Source organism: Plecotus auritus, assembly GCF_963455305.1.
Source record: "Plecotus auritus genome assembly, chromosome: 1".
Lineage (NCBI taxonomy): Eukaryota > Metazoa > Chordata > Mammalia > Chiroptera > Vespertilionidae > Plecotus > Plecotus auritus.
Window position 1 is genome coordinate 130,265,907 of NC_137770.1, and position 18,125 is coordinate 130,284,031.

Consider the following 18,125-nt stretch of genomic DNA (forward strand, 5'->3'; position numbering starts at 1 on the left):
TTATGCTGCTGTTGAACCAATCAGGTTTATTTGAGGTAGTTTATTTGAGGTAGTTTATTTGAGGTAGCTTGTGGTGGGTGATTTATGAAGCTGGAAGAGGGTACAGCTACACTCTGGCCATCCTTGAGAAGTCTCAGGCGGTTATTTATTATCCAGCAGGGCGCCAGCACAGCTATGACTTGTCCAGTTTAGTGGGGGTGGGATCGGGAAAGTTCCTGCTTTCCCAGCCCCAGACCTTACATCCCGACCTCTTTGGTGATATAGGGCGATGACCGGTCTGACTTCTTCAGGCTGACCAGGGGCGGAGTTTAAGCGAGGTCGGGATCCGGGGGGTCCAGGGGCAATGGGCTGTAAGGGTGTAAGAGAAGCTGGTTGACGGTTATCTGAGAGATTTCTTGCATGCGGGACTGCAAAAATTTAAAAATACAGGGAGCAAGCATTAGGATTAGGCTGAGGGTTAGTAAGGGGGTGAGTATGGGGAGTATCCATTGCATCATTTCTCCCTCCCACCATCCTGCGAAGGGGCCTCCCCCCCTGTCGGCGTTGCTTTAGTTCCTCCCCCATTTTACTGAGGACGTCAATGTTTTCTTCCACTAGCCCTGTTTCGTTGATGTAGTAACAGCATTCCTCTCGCAGGAATAGGCAAGTGCCACCTTTGTCCGCCGTAAGCAGGTCAAGGGCTCGCCTGTTTTGTAAGGTGACTCTGGCCACTGATGTTATTTGGCGTTTCAGGGAAGCTAGGGAGGCAGTGGAGGCTTCTAGTGCTACCTGCAGTCTTCCTTCTAGGTTCTGAGAGGAGGAGATGCTGTGGCTTAGAGCCCCGCCACTTAGGCCCCCTGCTGCCAGAGCGGAGGCCAGGGAGAGACCGACTACCACAGGGAGAAAGACAGCGCGTTTTAAGCGGGAGGGAGCTGGCGAGAGTTTTTGTAGGAACTCTCCCCGTCCATACATGGTTAGCTGAGGGACCAGGGAAGCTGGGTAACAGACCTGTGTCGAAGGTGATATAGCCTTTGTTAGGGTACCGTTGCACCAGAAGAATCCTCCGGGGGGTGCCTGGATGGTCTTGTCGACTCGAACCGTGATGTTGCAGGAAGTCGAGTTCGGCTGGGAGGAGTAGCAGACCCTCGGGAAATCCGCTCCAGTGTATAGGGGTACTTCTGTAAGATTTTTAGGCTGCGGGGATGTAGGGCTCGAGAGGTCAAAGTGGGTGGATAGGGGAAACGCTGTTAGCGGAGGGCGTCCGAGGGCAGCACACAGAAAGCAGTTGGTGGCATTTCCTATTGATGTGTTATTTAGGAGGGTTACTCCTGCCCTAATGACCGCCAGCCAGGAGAAAGGGTGAGCCGATTTGGATGGAGGGGGGGCCTGCTCTTGCAAGGAGGTTTCCTGTTCGATAATGGTGTCTGTCATGTCCCCTAAGGCCTGGATTGTTTCGGGGAGGATTCGAGTGTATGTTCGGTATATTCGAATACCTCCCACTGGGGCTGTAGCATGGTACCAGCTGTATATTTTCCCTTCTACCCCCTGAACCCAGCGGTTATCCCAGGGGTCAGGTATACTCAGGGTAAAGGTCCCCATCCCATCAGAGGTCAGTCTATGTTTATGGTACTGGGTCCCCGCTGTGTCTAATCTGTTCACATGAATTCTGCATCGAGCATATGGGCACCCTCCATAAAACGGTACCTCATATCCCTTGCAGATTGGGTCAGTCTGGTCATACTGGAAACAGATTGCTGGGTTTAGTGCTAGACCAACCGTGAATGGTAGATTCTGGTTAAGCTTGATGGTGATCAAGGCCTGGCAGCCTCCAGGTTGGCAGTCTCCTGTCCCCATGATGTGGCCTGTCTTTGGGTCTTTGGCATAGAATCTCCATACAAAAGCATTAGTCTTAAAGGCTAGCCCTGTCGGGGCTAGAAGGAGGAGTATTAGCACAGAGAAGGGACCCGGCCATTGTTTGGGCTGAGGTAGCCAGCAGAGAGTGCAGAAGGCTAAGAGGGAGGAGAAGAGGAACCCGCAGGCTCCTAAGAAGGTTAGGATAGCTGTGCAGGGTCGAGTCCAACAGAGCCAGGTAGAGGAATTATTTAGGCCTTGTAAATTTGAGGGTGGTGGGGCCAACTGTATGGACTTGCCAGTCAGGTTGAGGAGGGGCCCGTTTAAGTCTGGAAACATGATACCAGTGGGGCTTACCCAGAAGTTTGGCAGCTGTTGGGGTGGTTAGGATAACTATGTGGGGCCCCGTCCACCGAGGTTCCAAAGACTTGGGAGTGAGTTCCTTGAGAAGGATGGCGTCCCCGGGATGCAGGAATTCAGCCTTCTCTGCACCTGCGACCTGGGGGAGTGCTCGATCCGCGTGCTCCCGAAGGAGAGAGCGTAACAGTGAGATGAAAGTAAGATATTCAGCCAAGGGCGGAACCGTCGTAGGGAGGTTATGGTTAATCAGAAACGGCCGTCCATAGAGTAGCTCGAAAGGACTGAGGCCTGTGGGAGCCCGGGGGGTGGCTCTGAGACGGGCTAGGGCCAGGGGTAGGAGATCGGGCCACCCCTGGAGTAGCTCAAGAGCTTAGTAAGCTGGTTTTTCAGAAGCCCGTTAGCTCTTTCAACCTTACCTGATGACTGGGGGCGGTAAGGGATGTGTAGTTTCCAAGTGATGTTCAGAGCCTCTCCAACTAGCTGGACGACACGGGATGTGAAGGCCGGGCCGTTGTCAGTCTGGATAGATACCGGTAGTCCAAAACGTGGGATGATGTGCTGAGGAGTATCGTGGCTACTGTTTCGGCCATTTCACTGGTCATGGGCAGAGCTTCAATCCAGCCTGAAAAGGTATCAACTAGAGTGAGGATAAATTTGAATTTTTTATGGGTGGGCATGTGGGTGAAGTCAATCTGCCAGTCTTCGGCTGGCAGGTATCCCCTTAGCTGATGGGTGGTCTGACGGGGATGTAGCCCACCCTGCGCGTTTGTGGCTGCGCAGATGGAGCAGGCTTTGTGGATAGCTATGATGGATTGCTTTAGGGCAGGTAAAAAGAACAGAGGCTGTAAAAAGCGGTGCAGGGCTTCAGAGCCTATATGAAGTGAGTCATGGATCTCTTTGAGTATCTGCTGTGCCTGGGTGGAGGGTAAGGCTATGAGATTATTAATGGTTATCCACCCCTGAGGGGTTAGCTTTCCACCCTTATCTAGGAGACGTCGCCGCTCATTTGGGGAATATTGTGGCTGTAAGGAAGGAGAGAAAAAGAGTGCCGTGGCCTCTGCGGGTGTCTGAGTAAGACCCCGAGCTACTGCATCCGCTCTGGCATTTCCCCGTGCTACCCAGTCTGTCGACTGCTGGTGTCCTCTGCAGTGGATGATAGCGACCTCTGATGGGAGCTGTAAGGCATTTAAGAGGTTATGGATGAGTTTGGCATTAATGACAGGGGACCCTTTAGTTGTTAGGAATCCCCGCTCTTTCCAAATTGCAGCGTGGCTGTGGGCAATAAGGAAAGCATATTTAGAATCCGTGTAGACGTTGACCCGCTTGCCTGCAGCCAGCTGCAGAGCCCGGGTGAGGGCGATGAGCTTAGCCTTCTGAAAGGTTGTGCCCTCTGGGAGGTTTTTCGCCTCAACCATTGTGGTAAGGGTTGCTACGGCATATGCTGCTCTTCTTTGGCCCTGTGAGGAGAGGACGGAGCTTCCGTCTACAAACAGAGTTAGATCTGGGTCTGGCAAGGGTTTGTCTAGCAGTCCCGTAGGAGAGGCGGAGAGCAGGTCCACTATTTCCGGGCAGGAGTGGGATGGGCCTGTTGTCCCCTGTAATGGGAGAAGGGTAGCTGGATTCAGGGAGGTACAGGCCTGCAATTTAATATTAGGGTTTTCGAGAAAGAGGAGGTGGAATTCCTGGATTCTCGAAGGTCCGGGGATGTTGAGGACCCGATGGTTTAGGAGGTCTTGGAGCCTGTGGGGTGAACAGACCGTGAGCGGTTCCTGGAGTGTCAGCTTTAGGGCTTCCCTAGTCAGCGTAGCCGCTGTGGCTAGGGCGCGCAGACAGGGCTGCCAACCCCAGACTGTCCCATCCAGCTGTTTGGAAAGAAAGGCGATCGGCCTGTAAGAGGGGCCGATCGGATGGGTTAGAACACCGGTGGCTATGCCATGTCGCTCGTCAGTGAAGAGCTGAAAGGTAAAGGAAGGATTTGGGAGGGTTAGGGGCGGTGAGGACAGGAGGGCTGTGCATAGGCGACAGAAATCTCGCACTACTTCCCCAGGAGAGGTGAGGTCACCTATGGGGACTTCCTTGGCGGCCTGATAGAGGGGCCTTGCCAAGAGGGAGAAGTTAGGGATCCAGTGTCGAAAGAACCCGACGAACCCTAGGAAGGAGAGGATTTCGTCTGCGTTCTTCGGGGGTGAGAGGTCTCTCAAGGCCGCTAAGCGGTCGCTCGTCAGAGAGCGAGTGGTTGGAGTCAGTTTTATTCCTAGATAGGTAACCTCTGAGAGGAATAGCTGGGCCTTTTTGGCAGAAACTCGATAACCTCTGCCTGCCAGGAAATTCAGTAGGCGGAAGGTCTGTCGGCGGGAATCCGCCTCCGAGGGGCTGCAGAGTAAGAGATCATCTACATACTGCAGGAGAATAGATGGGGTAAGCTGACATTCCTGGAGGTCTCTAGCTAGGGCCTGGCCAAATAAGTGGGGGCTGTCCCTGAAACCTTGTGGTAGGACCGTCCAAGTTAGTTGCTGGGCCATACCCGTATCTGGGTCCTCCCAGGTGAAGGCAAACAGATTATAGCTGTCCGGGTGTAGGGGGATGGTAAAGAAGGCGTCCTTAAGGTCGAGGACGGTGAAATGGGTAGTGCCTGAAGGTATTCTGGATAGGAGGGTGTAAGGATTGGGAACTACCGGGTGTAGGGGGATTATTGCCTGGTTGATTAATCTGAGGTCTTGCACGAGGCGGTATTCCCCTGACGGCTTACGAACCGGTAGAATCGGGGTATTGTAAGGAGAGTCAGTAGGGATTAGGAGTCCTCTGTCCCGGAGACAGGAAATTATGGGTTTTAGGCCCTGCCTGTGTTTGAGTGAGATTGGGAACTGAGGACGGTGGGGGAAAGAATTGGGGTCCCGTAACCGAATGTGGACCGGAGGGTGGTGTGCAGCCACACTGGGGGAGGAAGTGTCCCATACAATGGGATCTACTTCAGCAGGGGAAATGGGTGGTTGCCGGGTTTGAGAAGGGAGTGTCGGGTGAAGAGGAGTGCAAGAAGAGAGGAGTGTGGGAGGGAAGGGAGGTGGATACTGGCTCCAAGGCGGTGTAGGATGTCCCGACCCAGTAGGGGAATCGGGCAGGAGGGAATAACCAGGAAGGAGTGTGTAAAAAAGGTTTTTTCAAGTCGGCAGCACACTGGGCCGGTGGCTAACGGGTGGGATGGTTGGCCATCAATCCCCACCACGGAGACCTGGGAAGGACGTAAGGGACCGGAGAAGGAGGGAAGGACAGAGTAGGTAGCCCCCGTGTCCACCAGAAAGGTGGCTGACCTACCCGCTACCTGGAGAGTTACCCTAGGCTCGGCGAGGGTGATGGGGGTCTCCGAGTCTGGGCCTCCTCAGTCGTCCGCAAGTCCAAGCATTGCAAGATCCAAGGCCGGGGCCTTAGCTCCCTCCCCACGTAGAGGCGCCGAGAGTGAGTCGGCGGTCCCAGGACAATCGGATTTCCAATGTCCGGCCTTTTTGCACAGTGGACATGGCTTGCGGGAAGGACGAGGGTTGGGGCAGCTTTGGGCCCAGTGACCTTCCTGATCACATTTGTAGCAGCGTCCTGGAGGGACGCTGCCTTTTTTCGGGACCCCCTTCCCAGCCGCCGGCCTTAGAGCAGCCACGAGGGCGTGGGCCTGGAGAGTACCAGTCTCTTTAGCCTGGCGCTGGCGGGCTATCTCTGCGTCCTCCTCACGGGAGTTAAAGACTTTAATTGCCATGTTTACCAGGTCCCGTACTGGAGTTTGAGGGCCCTGTTCTGCCTTTTTGAGCTTCCTCCTGATGTCCGGGGCTGACTGAGTGATAAAGTGGGTGGCTAAGACCACAGCCCCAGCAGGGTCTTCAGGGGAGAGTCGGGTATGGAGTTGCATGGCCTTCGTGAGGCGGCTTAGGAAAGTGGCTGGGTTTTCGTCTTTGCCCTGGGTGATTTCCCTGAGTTTGTCATAGTTGACTACCTTCTGAGCCGCCCTTTCCATGCCTTCTATGAGGCATCGGAGCATGTAGTCTCGGTGTCTCCTACCCCCCTCCCCATACTGATATCCCCAGTGGGGGTCTTCTACCGGCACAGCCTCTACTCCTGTAGCAGCGGTGATGTCGGCTACGTGTGCTCGGTCTGCGTAGTCTCTTGCTGCTGCTTGGACTCCGTCACGTTCGTCTGCGGTCATGGTGGAAGTTAGAATTATGTGGATGTCATGCCAGGCGAGGTCATAAGCCTGAGAAAGGTATCTGAACTCCTTGATAAATTGGGTGGGGTTAGCAGAGAAGGAGCCTAGCCTTTTTTCTATAGAGGAGAGATCGGCTAGAGAAAAACGGACATGGACCCGGACGATTCCCTCAGGTCCTGCGACCTCTCGGAGGGGAGCTAGAGTCTGGGGAGTCTGAGGGGGAGTCCAGGGATCAGCGAGGGTGGGGTGATTTGACCTGGTCCGACCTGCTATAGGGGAAGAAACCAGCGGAGGTTTAGAGTCCGCGGTATGAGGAGAAGCGGGAGCTGGAGCATATGGAGGGGGAGGGGGAGGGGGAGGGGGAGGGGAAGGGGGAGGGGGAGGGGGAGGGGAGGGGGAGGGGGAGGGGAGGGGGAGGGGGAGGGGGATTCGACGCAGATGGGTGTTGGGGGTAGAGTGCTGCGGGCGTGGGGGACGGCGCAGAGATGGGTGGAGATGCTGGAACCGGGGCGCAGGGACGGGAGGAGGTGCCGGGACAGGGGGCGTTGCAAGCAACTCCGGCGGGATGGTTAGTGCTGAGTCCTCAGGCTCCACCGGGGGGCGAGTCACCCGCGGGTCGCTGATCCGGCACCTGTGGAGCAGAAGCTTTCGGGTCTGTTTTCGCGAGGAGAATTTGGGTGGGACAGCAGGTCATACAGAGCTGGGGGCGAGAGCGGAGGTACCAGAAAGCCTGAACATAAGGGATTTCAGGCCATTTACCTGTGCGTTGGCAAAAATTGGTTAGGTCAGTCAAGATTCTGAAATCGAAAGTGCCGCCCGGGGGCCAGACAGAGCCATTGTCCAGAGTGTAGCGAGGCCAAATTTCAGTGGACAATTGGATGAGGCGACGCTTTCTCTGTTCCGTCTGATCGTACCCTAATTCGCGCCAATTGGAGAGAACGCACCCTACGGGTGTTTTGGAGTCCGGCTTGGAGGAATTGCTGCCCATACTGATTCAGGTCCCGGGTCGGAGAGGTCTCTCAAGCAGGCGTCCCCAGTTGGGAGAGAACTCCGAATACAGACAGAGGCAGGGGACAGGCCGTCTCGGGGGCGTCCCCACCGCAGAGGCAAGTCCGTGGAAGATATCCCTGGGATACCTTGAAGGAGGGCCCCCGGGCGTGGCCGCGACTACAGACAGGGGCGCCCTAGGAACACTGAATAGAACAGGTGGAAGCTTACCTCACTGCCGGGCGAAGATCGGTTCCGAGGCCCACTGGTCCGGTCAGGAAGGTCCTGGCCGAGAGGCTTAATAAGCCTCCCGGGTTTCGACACCAGAATGTAAGGTTTAATCAGAGATGTAGGACTTAATCTGACCGAAACCAATAAGTTGACCAAGACAAGCAGGTTAAAAGCGAAAAATCGCGTTTATTGAAAGCTCTCGGGTGAGGTCCCGCGGTCCGAGAGCACAGGCCGGGGGGAGTCACACCCGCCTGTGCCTGGCAGAGTTCCTTTATGCTGCTGTTGAACCAATCAGGTTTATTTGAGGCAGTTTATTTGAGGTAGTTTATTTGAGGTAGCCTGTGGTGGGTGATCTATGAAGCTGGAAGCTGGTACAGCTACACTCTGGCCATCCTTGAGAAGTCTCGGGCAGTTATTTATTGTCCAGCAGGGCGCCAGCACGGCTGTGGCTTGTCCAGTTTAGTGGGGGTGGGATCGGGAAAGTTACTGCTTTCCCAGCCCCAGACCTTACAGTGTCCAAAGAAAATTTTTTGTTTAGTGACAAAAGATGACTTGAAATGGAGCTGATTTTGGTGCATGCAGTGCTTAAGTAGAAAGGCAAAGTTGTATCAGGTGCTTTGTATGTTGAGTAAGATGAAATCCATACCCACATTGTAGAGATATTGAGGAGAAGGGCACAAAAAAATACAAAACACACACACACACAAAAAAAAAAAACTGGGTAGATGTTGATTGAAACTGTTCATTGTAATATTTTGCCCAGAACCAATTCTGACTCATCATCATGGCTTAATGAGTGTGCCAAAGTGTGATGAAGAGTGGATGGCACAAGGTGAACTTTAGAAAACTTGTCCTGCAATTCTATCACGATTGACTTCTTTCTGAGAAGAAACAAAAATGTTTGACAAACATTGTCTTCACCATGCTCCTTAGCTCGGCAAGTATTTTCTCTACTTGGGAAGGAGGAACTTTTCAGGGAGACAATAAGTAACTCTTCAAAGGTCACCCCGCACTGTTTGTCACTCCCTTAGGGAACATACATAATAACAAGCTAAACTTAAGTAATGCCTTCTTTCCAAAGAGAACTAACACACATTTCCAGGTGGAGGGAAGTGGCAGGCTTCACTCTCTCCTAGCACAATGTTGCCACTTAAACCCACAGATTTAACAAAATGCAAAAGAGTGTATGGCAGACCCCATTACAACACCTCAAATTCAAAAACTGTGACACCAGTTAATAAGATTTAAAACTTTTTCAGAGTGCTATAAATGTTTGTTGAGTAAAGATTTATTTTAAAAATGTAGCAAAACTGCTTCCATAACGAACAAAAATACTGGCTTTCTACAATATTACAAACAGTTTTGTTTAAAAAACAGGACCATTTGAACAGAGAAGTTTTAAAAGAAAATAAAAAACTTTAATCCAAAAGAAAACTTTTACTCCTCTGTAACACACTTTAGGGAGAAGCCAGTAATTTTTTGTTTGTTTTTTTTCTTGTATTTTGCAAGCTTACCCGGGCATATTAGCACATAAAATACAGCAATTAGGTGTGTTTTATAGTGTTACACCAATATCAGGAGATTATGATGGCAACATGTTACAAATTAAGTAGCTCTGATATAAAAATTTTATTTAATTTTTTCTTTTTTTAAAGCAGAAATTAGATATTGGAGTTAATTTTTTTAGCAACCAAATGGAAAATAAGCAACACTACAAGATCACTTTACTTCGGGATGATGTTAGCAACAAATTACTGCCCAAGGTGATCTGGGAGTCCGTCTGCTCCTTCCTACTTGATTTCTTAAAGCTATTCTAACTGCTAATTAACCATGAAAAGTTGTGCTGTGAACCTTTCACCTGATTATCTTCAGAAAGAGTAAAAAGTTCTCAAGGAGCGCTCAGAGCAATGTATATATAATCAATTGCCATTTCAGTGGTGACCTGCTGTCTTGCAGAACAGAGTCTCAAACGGTGATCAGCTCTTGGGGAGGAAACTTGCTTTTTCACTTTTTATTGGAGAATATGCACAAACACATCCATTGAGCTGTTTGAGTCATTCGGTTAGCTTTTCTCATAAACATTTGCTCATTAGATGATCAAACCCAGGAGGAGGGCAAATCTGATTCCTACCTTATATGTCAGAGGTGGTCTATCTCAGCATGTGGACCCAGGTTAGAGTCCAAATGTCTCGCTGCTTCTTCTGGTTTCACAAACAGAAAACTGGTTCTTCGCCCTTGCAGCAAATTGGAATCACCTGGAGAGCTTTAAAAATTGCTGATCTCTGAGTCCCCCTCCCACAAAAGATGTTGATTTCATTGGTCTGCGGTGAAACTTGGGCATTAGGGACTTTTTAAGTTCCCCCTTGTGATTCTAATGTGTAAGCCAGGCTGAGAACAACTAACTTAGAAGTAGTTTCTAATTAGATCTGATTATCACCTCCTAAAACACTATCAAGGCTAGTTTCCTGGTTGCCTTAGGAAACTACAAGAAGCCTATGACTGAGCCCCTCTGAACTGTGACCCCCTGTAATACATTTCCACACAGCCCCCCACCTAGCACATTTCCCCACTCCTCTGCCATCCCCCATACTTTTCCACTTTACCGTAGGTAACTCAGAGTCTGTCATCAGGAAACTCACCTGACTCAGGAACTACAATTTGTTATTACCAATTACTACATCCAGTTTCTATCATCCCACTCTCCACAGCTAAGATATTGGTGGATCCTCTTTATCCCAACTCTAAGAATTATTTGCCTCACTGTGGGACCTTGAATCTATTGATATTTTTTTTCTCCATCATGTGTTTTATAAATTATTTTCATCCTTACTCTATTTAGATTTCATGGTCCATCACAATACTCAGTGCTTTCTCCAAGTCTTCCTCCAGTTTACTAACTGGAGAAGATACCAGACCTTGAGGAGAGAGGTAATGTTGCCTGAAATTCCATAAAATTGCCATAGTAAAATTATTCACCCACTGTTAGATGATGATTATTCACTTGTTTTTAATAATAGTCAAATTCCCATCTTCCCTCCTAAATGTAACCTAACTTCTTTGCTCTTATTTCTATAGTGAAAACAGGAATATCAACAATAACTTCTTCATCTTTCTGTTACAAATTGTGTAGGCAATTTGCAGCCAGCTTGTAACTAACAAGCCATCATCTTCCCCAGCCAAGGACACAGAGCAAATGGTTAAAAACCTCCCTAATGAGAGAATGCAGAAAGGGAGGGGGTAAGAGGAAAGGGGAAAAAAGGGCAGTTTTACTCTAGAAGCCAGTAGTCTCAAGACTTGGCAAGAAAAAGTTGACAGGTGCTTCTCATGAATTCTAGAAAGACCACGACAAAGTAAAAAGGGACCTTGAGAATTAATCTGTACCAATTTATTCAGTGGAGGAATTTTGAGACCTATGGACAGGAGTATACATGACACCTCAGACCCTCACCCAACCTGCTCTTCAGATTAGCTGAGAACCCATTTGCACTTCATAAGCCAGATGTATAGGTTTGCTTGCTTTGCTTTTTCAATAAAGGTGCATGCTTTAATTGCTTTAATAAATTGGCTTTTCACAACACAGTCAAGGTCTCTGATATAAATTCATTTATATGAGAAAACAAGGATTGAGGTTGGGGACAGCCCCTCCCTCTGACTTAGGGGGCTGTCTGGGAACATCTCTGGTGTCGGTGAGAGGTGCCTCGAACACTTTCAACAATTTATCAAGATCAGAAATGACCTCCATATTACAAACCCAATGCTCAGTTTCCCTAGGACCCCACCTGTTAATCACTTCTTCCTGAAAAACTTTCATTTGGCCTCTAGAAAACATCACTCTTGTTCTCTCTCGCTTTCCCCCTTCCCTCTCCCCTATTACTATTGGATTTTCCTCATATTCTCCAGACTTCTTTTGTGTATTTACAGACTTGCCATGTGATTTTATCCAATGCCATGGCTTTAAGTATGAGCTCTTCCCTGAGCCCTAGACTCTATTTCCAACTGATTACTTGACATTTCCACTGAAATACCTAACACAACTTCCATACTTAACATACTGTAAACAAAAGTCTTAATCTAGTTATGTTCCAAAACATGCTGTTTTCCTAAACGTCATAATAAAATGTAACTTTCATTATTTCAAATGTCCAGATCAAAGACATGGGACTCCTCCTTAATTTCTATCTTGCTTTCTCTACTCAAAATAAACCTAGAAACTAACCACTTTTTGTATCATTTAACATTATCCTAGTCTCTTGCCCATACTATTGAGATTCTTCTTAGCGGCTGCCTCTTTGCATCATTGTCCTACTACAGTCAATGAGAATGATATTTCCTACGTGTAAATCAGAGCATGTCACTACTCTGCTCAAAATCCTCCAGTGACTTTAATCTCATTCAGAATCTTCAGCGAAGCCTATAAAAAAAAAACCTGACATAATCAACCCCGCCCCTGTGCCTTACTTACACTCTTTCACCTCTTGGACTTGTGTCCTGTCACTCTCACCCACAGTCCTGTCTTTTCACCCTGACTGTTCTGCCTGGCCAAAGCAAACCACTACTTTAGGAATTTCAGGACCTTTTCATTTATTTCATTCCTTTGACAAGAATGTGCTCTCCCCAAATATCATCCTCTCTCACTTTTTTTTCATTCAGGTTAAAATGGCACATACCCCCCCCCCAAAAAAAAAAAATGGCACATACCCAGAAAGGTCTTCCTCAATTATACCATCTAAAGAAATTTCAAGACCTCTGTCCCTAGTCTCACCACAATCTACCTCCTTATACTGCTCTATATTGTCTTTATAACCCTAAAACCATATTAATTTGTATATTTCCTTTCTCCAATTTAATACAAGCTCCATGATAACAGAATATTGCCTGTTTTATTTGTTATTCTATACTCAGAGCCCAAAACAGTGCCTGGATCATAGTATTTATAGTTTATATTAAGTAACAGAAAATTAAATATCTTTCAGTTTTCTCAATTATAAAATCAGAAATAATACCTGATTATTATGAATATTTATGTATGCAAAATACTTGGCACATAATAAGTCTTTAGTAAAAGTAATAATAAAAATATGGCCAGGAATATGCCAGTGTGTGACAAAGATGACTATCATTATTACTTATTCATTTTAAAGTAACAAATTATCCTATGATGTTTGTTGCAATACAGTTTGCAATTGAATTCTTGCCATGCATTTCAGCATCATCTCTGTGGGTGAATAATTCTCCCTCACGAGAATTAGAAATTACTTAGAAAAATAAATCATGGAATGCTCTATTTTGTAATTCTTTCAAAGAAAATTTTATTTCTCATCTCATGATTTTTCTCCCTTGAATGTTTACTTTTTTCCAAATACATTTTTATTGATTTCAGAGAGGGAGAGATAGAAACATGAGTGATGAGAAAGTATCATTGATCGGCTGCCTCCTGCATGCCCCACCTACCCTGGGGATCAAGCCCGCACCTGGCATGTGCCCTGACCAGGAATTGAACCACGACATCCTGGTTCATAGGTCAATGCTCAACCATTGAGCCATGTCAGCTGGGCTGAATGTTTACATTTTTTAAAGTAAATGTGCAAATGAAACTAATAAAAAAGTTTAAATTCAAATATTTAAAAACAACAAATATTTGAGGGGTATTAACCATAATGGCCAAATAAGACATCCCTTGCTTGTATCCACCCCACCATTAGTACCAATAATTTGGCATCCATCCATGGACTAATGTGTTCATACATTTAGAGTTTAAAATAGTAATTTCTTAAATTTAAAAGTTGTTTTAAAATTTTATACTACCAGTAGCTCTATATTCAATGCAACCCCCCCCCAACACACACACACAAAAAAATTCCAATGGCATTTTTTACAGAAATAGAAAAAACAATCTTAAAATTCATATGGAACCACACAAAAAACCCAACCAAAGCAGTCCTGAGAATATAGAACTAAACTAGAAGCATCACACTCCTGATTTCAAACTGTATTATAAAATTACTAGAGGCCCAGTGCACAAAAATCTGTGCACGGGGGGGGGGGGGGGGGGGGCGGTCCCCTCAGCCCAGCCTGCACCCTCTCCAATCCGGGACCCCTTGGGGGATGTCCGACTGCCGGTTTAGGCCCGATCCTGAGGATCGGGCCTAAACCGGCAGTTGGACATCCCTCTCACAATCCAGGACCACTGGCTCCTAACTGCTCACCTGCCTGCCCCTAACTGCCCCCCCTGCTGGCCTGGTCACCTCACGCAGCCTGCTGTTTGGTCATTTGGTCACCCCTCACTAGCCCCCCTGCTGGCCTGGTCACCCCACGCAGCCTGTTTGGTCGTCCTTTCAGTTGCGATTGTCGCTTAGCCTTTTATATATATAGATAGTAATCAAAACAGTATATTACTGTTATAGGCAGTTTGATAGCCATGAGCAGAGCAAGGACAATGGGCCAGGTACAGACACTTACCAGGACAAAAAGCTCCAGATGCCTAGCAAGGGGCAAAACTGGAAAAACAAGAATCTTGTCCCTTGGATGACCTATCCTCCCCTAGCATATCATGGGTCATGTTGTTTGGACCCTGATCTTTCATATAGCTCATGCGGTTTAGACCCCTTGACCTTTTCCTCCCTAAAGATAACATCTAGGCCTCAGTTGTCTTTCAATTCCAGTCCCAGAAAAGCAGTATGGCTGCCTCAGGACCAGCTGGATTGACTAATGACCCCCTGCCCTGGTGCTGACCAATCAGTGGAGACCACTGCCCTGAAAGAGCACACCTGGAAAGCTGATGAATATTCTAGTGAGACCCTCCCCTGAGATCTCCCTAAGATTTCCACCTGCAAGAGAGAGATAAATAAGCTTAGGATGAAGGACCCAGCACATACTCTCCCAAGGGGGGCATGCTGGAGCCTTCCCCTTCTTCCTTTTGAGGGACCCCATGAGACTTACAACCAGGGGAACAATGGGCATCAGCAACTCACCTCAGGCTAATGCCCTGAACCTGTATCCAAGGCTCCCTTTCTCACTGAGAAGAGCCAAACCAGTCCAGCCTACGCTCTCCTATTACTTCCTCTATGTCCTTCCTTGTTTCACTCTCCTAAGTATATGTTTTGCTGTAGCCAATAAATTCTTGCCTTCTTTACTACATTTTGTCTCTTGATTGAAATCTTTCCTTCAACTATTGTATGACAATGGACTCAAGCATGCTCAATAGAAAAGGATCATCTCTTTAATAAATGGTGTTTAAAGACTGGGAAATCACATGCAAAAGAATGCAATCGGATCCCTATCTTTTACCACACATAAAAATTAACTTGAAATGGATCGAAGACTTAACCATAAGACATGAACCATAAAACACCTAGAATAAAATATTTAAAAAGCTCTTTGGTATTGATGTTGGCAACAATTTTTTAAAAATTATGTGAAGAGTACAAGGAACAAAATAAAAAGTGAACAAGTAAGATTGCAACAAACTAAAAAACTTCTTCACAGCAAAGAAAACCATCAACCAAATGAAAATACAACATATGTAATGGGAAAAATATTTGCAAATCATATATCTGATAAGGGGTTAATATACAAAATACATAAAGAAAGCCTACAAATCAATAGTAAAAACAACAACAACGAATTTGATTTTAAAATGGTTGTAGGAGAGTGCAGGGGTAGAGAGAAACCAGATACCTGTTGTCCAGGAATGGTACATTTTCATTTGCACTATTTGTACCTGCCAGGTAAGTGCTCCCCTGTCTCAGATAGTTCAGTTGGTGGTAGCTATATGGTGAGGTGCATTTCCCCTGGGTTCAGGAGGGTGGGTGTGGGAAGTCCACCTCTATTTGTTTTTGCAGCTGAGACAATACCCTTTTCTTTGCTTCCTGACAGATCTTGTTGGTTGGCTGGCTCCAACTTGATGTGGGCTCCTGGCCAGCCTACTGTGACAAGATGCCACATATGGAAATTAAGAGCATCAACACTCCCCTCCCCTGTGGAAGGCCTCACACCTATTCTCCAGCAGGTTTTCCTGCTAGGGGCTCTCAGGCAGCCCCTCAGTCTGCAGCCTTGTCCCACTTGCACTGTATCTTGCTCAGCTCCTCCACCTTCTCATTTCTGCTCTCCCACACTGATTTGCATTTTCCTTGGTGTTTATGGGAGTCAATTCTGCAAGATGCTAAGAGTGTGGATTTTTGAAAGCAGGAATTCAGACAGATATTGGCACACCCATGTTCAGACAGATATTGGCACACCCATGTTCACAAAAGCATTATTCACAAAAGCCAAAAAATAGAAGCAACTGTATATCAGTGGATGAATGTATAAACAAATGTGATATATCCATAAAGTATTGAAGTATGGTAGTTTTAATCTTAACCTGCTATTTGGCTTCTGTACTCATTTGCTTGCTAAAATAATAGAAGAGTTATTTAAATTGTGTGAACTTATGTATGATTGATTGAATACTCCCTTGTTGGCGGTTTGAATATCCCATTGACTATGATCTCACTGGTCATCGAAGCACATTCCTCTGGGACCCAGGACAGATAGTGATCCTAACTTGTCTCAGCAGCTACAGATAACTGAGTTTCGGTTGACTCAGTGATCTCAGAATCTAGACAGCACAATTATTCTAAATTGTCCAGGTGGTCCCAGATAATGTGTTAGATAACTAAGTTGCTCCATTTTGCTTCTAAAATAAAAATGCTTTTTCGTGAAACAGGTTCCTCATTCCAGACCCAAAGATGTAATCAATGCTTTTGTGATTTTTGTGATATTCTGCCAATATAAGCCAGAAATGGCAAGCTGTTTGGGGCTGCGAGGTCTGGAGCGCTTTTGCCCCTCGTCAGCCACCAGCTTTTTTTAAATAAATGACTCCATAATTTGACCTTTTTTTGAAGCATCTTTTGTGAGATTTGGGGTACATCACAACATTTGGAGGCCCCAGCGAGATCTGCCACTAGAGGGTGCTGGTCCGGGCACCAAGGGAGGCCAATCTCCCCTGGGCCGGTAGTGGAGACTGAGGGGTCTCTAGGGGGTGCGCACCCTGAGATGTCCCAGGGCCCCAGAGACCTTCCCTTCGGATCCAGCGAGCGGACAGGGAACGTTGGCCCATCCCTCAAAATTTGTGTCAGAGTCCTGGAAACCCTCCTGGAGGTGAGTCCTGGTTTACTGGTGGACCGGTCATCTGGGGATGGTGGGAAGGGCTGGACGCAGCCGGGACTTCCCCATCCCAGAAGTGCCCTGAGACGTTAGTGGTCACTCCTGGTTTTTGGATTGTTTTTGTCTGGTGTCTGGGCCCTGTGTGTAATAATGGTTGAGTTTTGATTTGTAAAGTTTTTGTCAGGTTGTTGAAATCCTCTTGGAGGATATTGAGTGGTTCTTCCCTTCCTGCTTAACTTTTGACTGTGTTCTCCTGAAATAACCCTCTGTCTCCTGCCCCTCCTGGTCTAAGCACTCTTTTTCCAGGTCACTCTTGTTTCTTGGTTTTTATTCTTTGTCTGAGGGCATGTGTCTAGTCGGTCATTTTCAATATTTTATTCAAGTTATCTTGGAAGATATTTCATGGTTCCATCCGGCTTCTTTGACTATTGAAGGATTAGATGAATGGATTACTGACCTAGCTTTTCAAGGAACTCTCAGGGACTTCACCCCCAGGAAGTGACCCTATACTCCTTCCTCCTAATCTGTGTTCTGTCACTCCCTGACTGAAGGTTTCATTTCACAGGTGAACACAGGACGTCTCCTCACGGCCCCAGCAAGCGTTTTAATTTTTCTCCTCCCCTCCACCTTTCCTCCCTGCGCACTCGGTGGGGACAGCAGCAGTCCGTCAGTGGAAAAACCGGAGCTGTGACAAATCCCTCCTCACTCTTACTCTACAAGCTCCGCCCTTCCCTCAAGCACCGTAGTTATGGGGAACGGATCTAGTTCTCCGAAAAGCCCTTTGGGTTGCATGCTGAAGCATTTTAAGGAAGGTTTTGTGGAAGGGGCTGACTATGGTGTTAAGCTTTCAGCGGGAAAACTCAGAACATTGTGTGAGTCAGACTGGCCCGCTTTTGGTGTGGGCTGGCCAGAAACAGGCTCTTTTGATCCCCAGGTGATTTGGGCAGTCTGGAATGTTGTCACTGGGGATCCGGGGTACCCTGGCCAGTTCCCATACAAAGATCAGTGGCTGGCCTTAGTCCAGCGTCCCCCTCCCTGGTTTAAAAATTGTGCCTTGCAGGTAGGGGCCCGAATCTTGGTAATAGGACCTAAGGCCGTTTCTAAGAAAATCCAGAAACCTGTACCCCCTGCTCCGCCCCCCACTCCTGAACCCCTGGTGCTCCCTTCGCCTCTTGAAGAGATAAACTTCCCTCCCCCTTACAATCCTGCTCTGAAGTGCGGTACTGGAGCTCCACCAGAGGACATTCCTCTCTCCCCACCCCACACGCGAAGCGGTTCGGGGTATGGAAATTCTGAAAAGATCCAGGGACAGGGAACAGCCAACTCCTGCATCTTGCCCTTGAGAGTGTTATGCCCAGATTTCGTGATTCCCAAAGACCAC

At 47.6% G+C, this 18,125-nt stretch overlaps 1 protein-coding gene across 1 annotated transcript; it reads right to left on the reverse strand.

The window, feature by feature from the left end:
• Positions 1–308: 308 nt before the first annotated feature.
• LOC308241049 (endogenous retrovirus group FC1 Env polyprotein-like) lies at positions 309–1,833 on the reverse strand (the record flags this gene model as incomplete). Its single annotated transcript, XM_080654631.1, has 2 exons — positions 309–407; positions 511–1,833. 2 exons carry the CDS (start codon positions 1,831–1,833, stop codon positions 309–311), a joined length of 1,422 nt encoding a protein of 473 aa, XP_080510757.1.
• Positions 1,834–18,125: the final 16,292 nt, after the last annotated feature.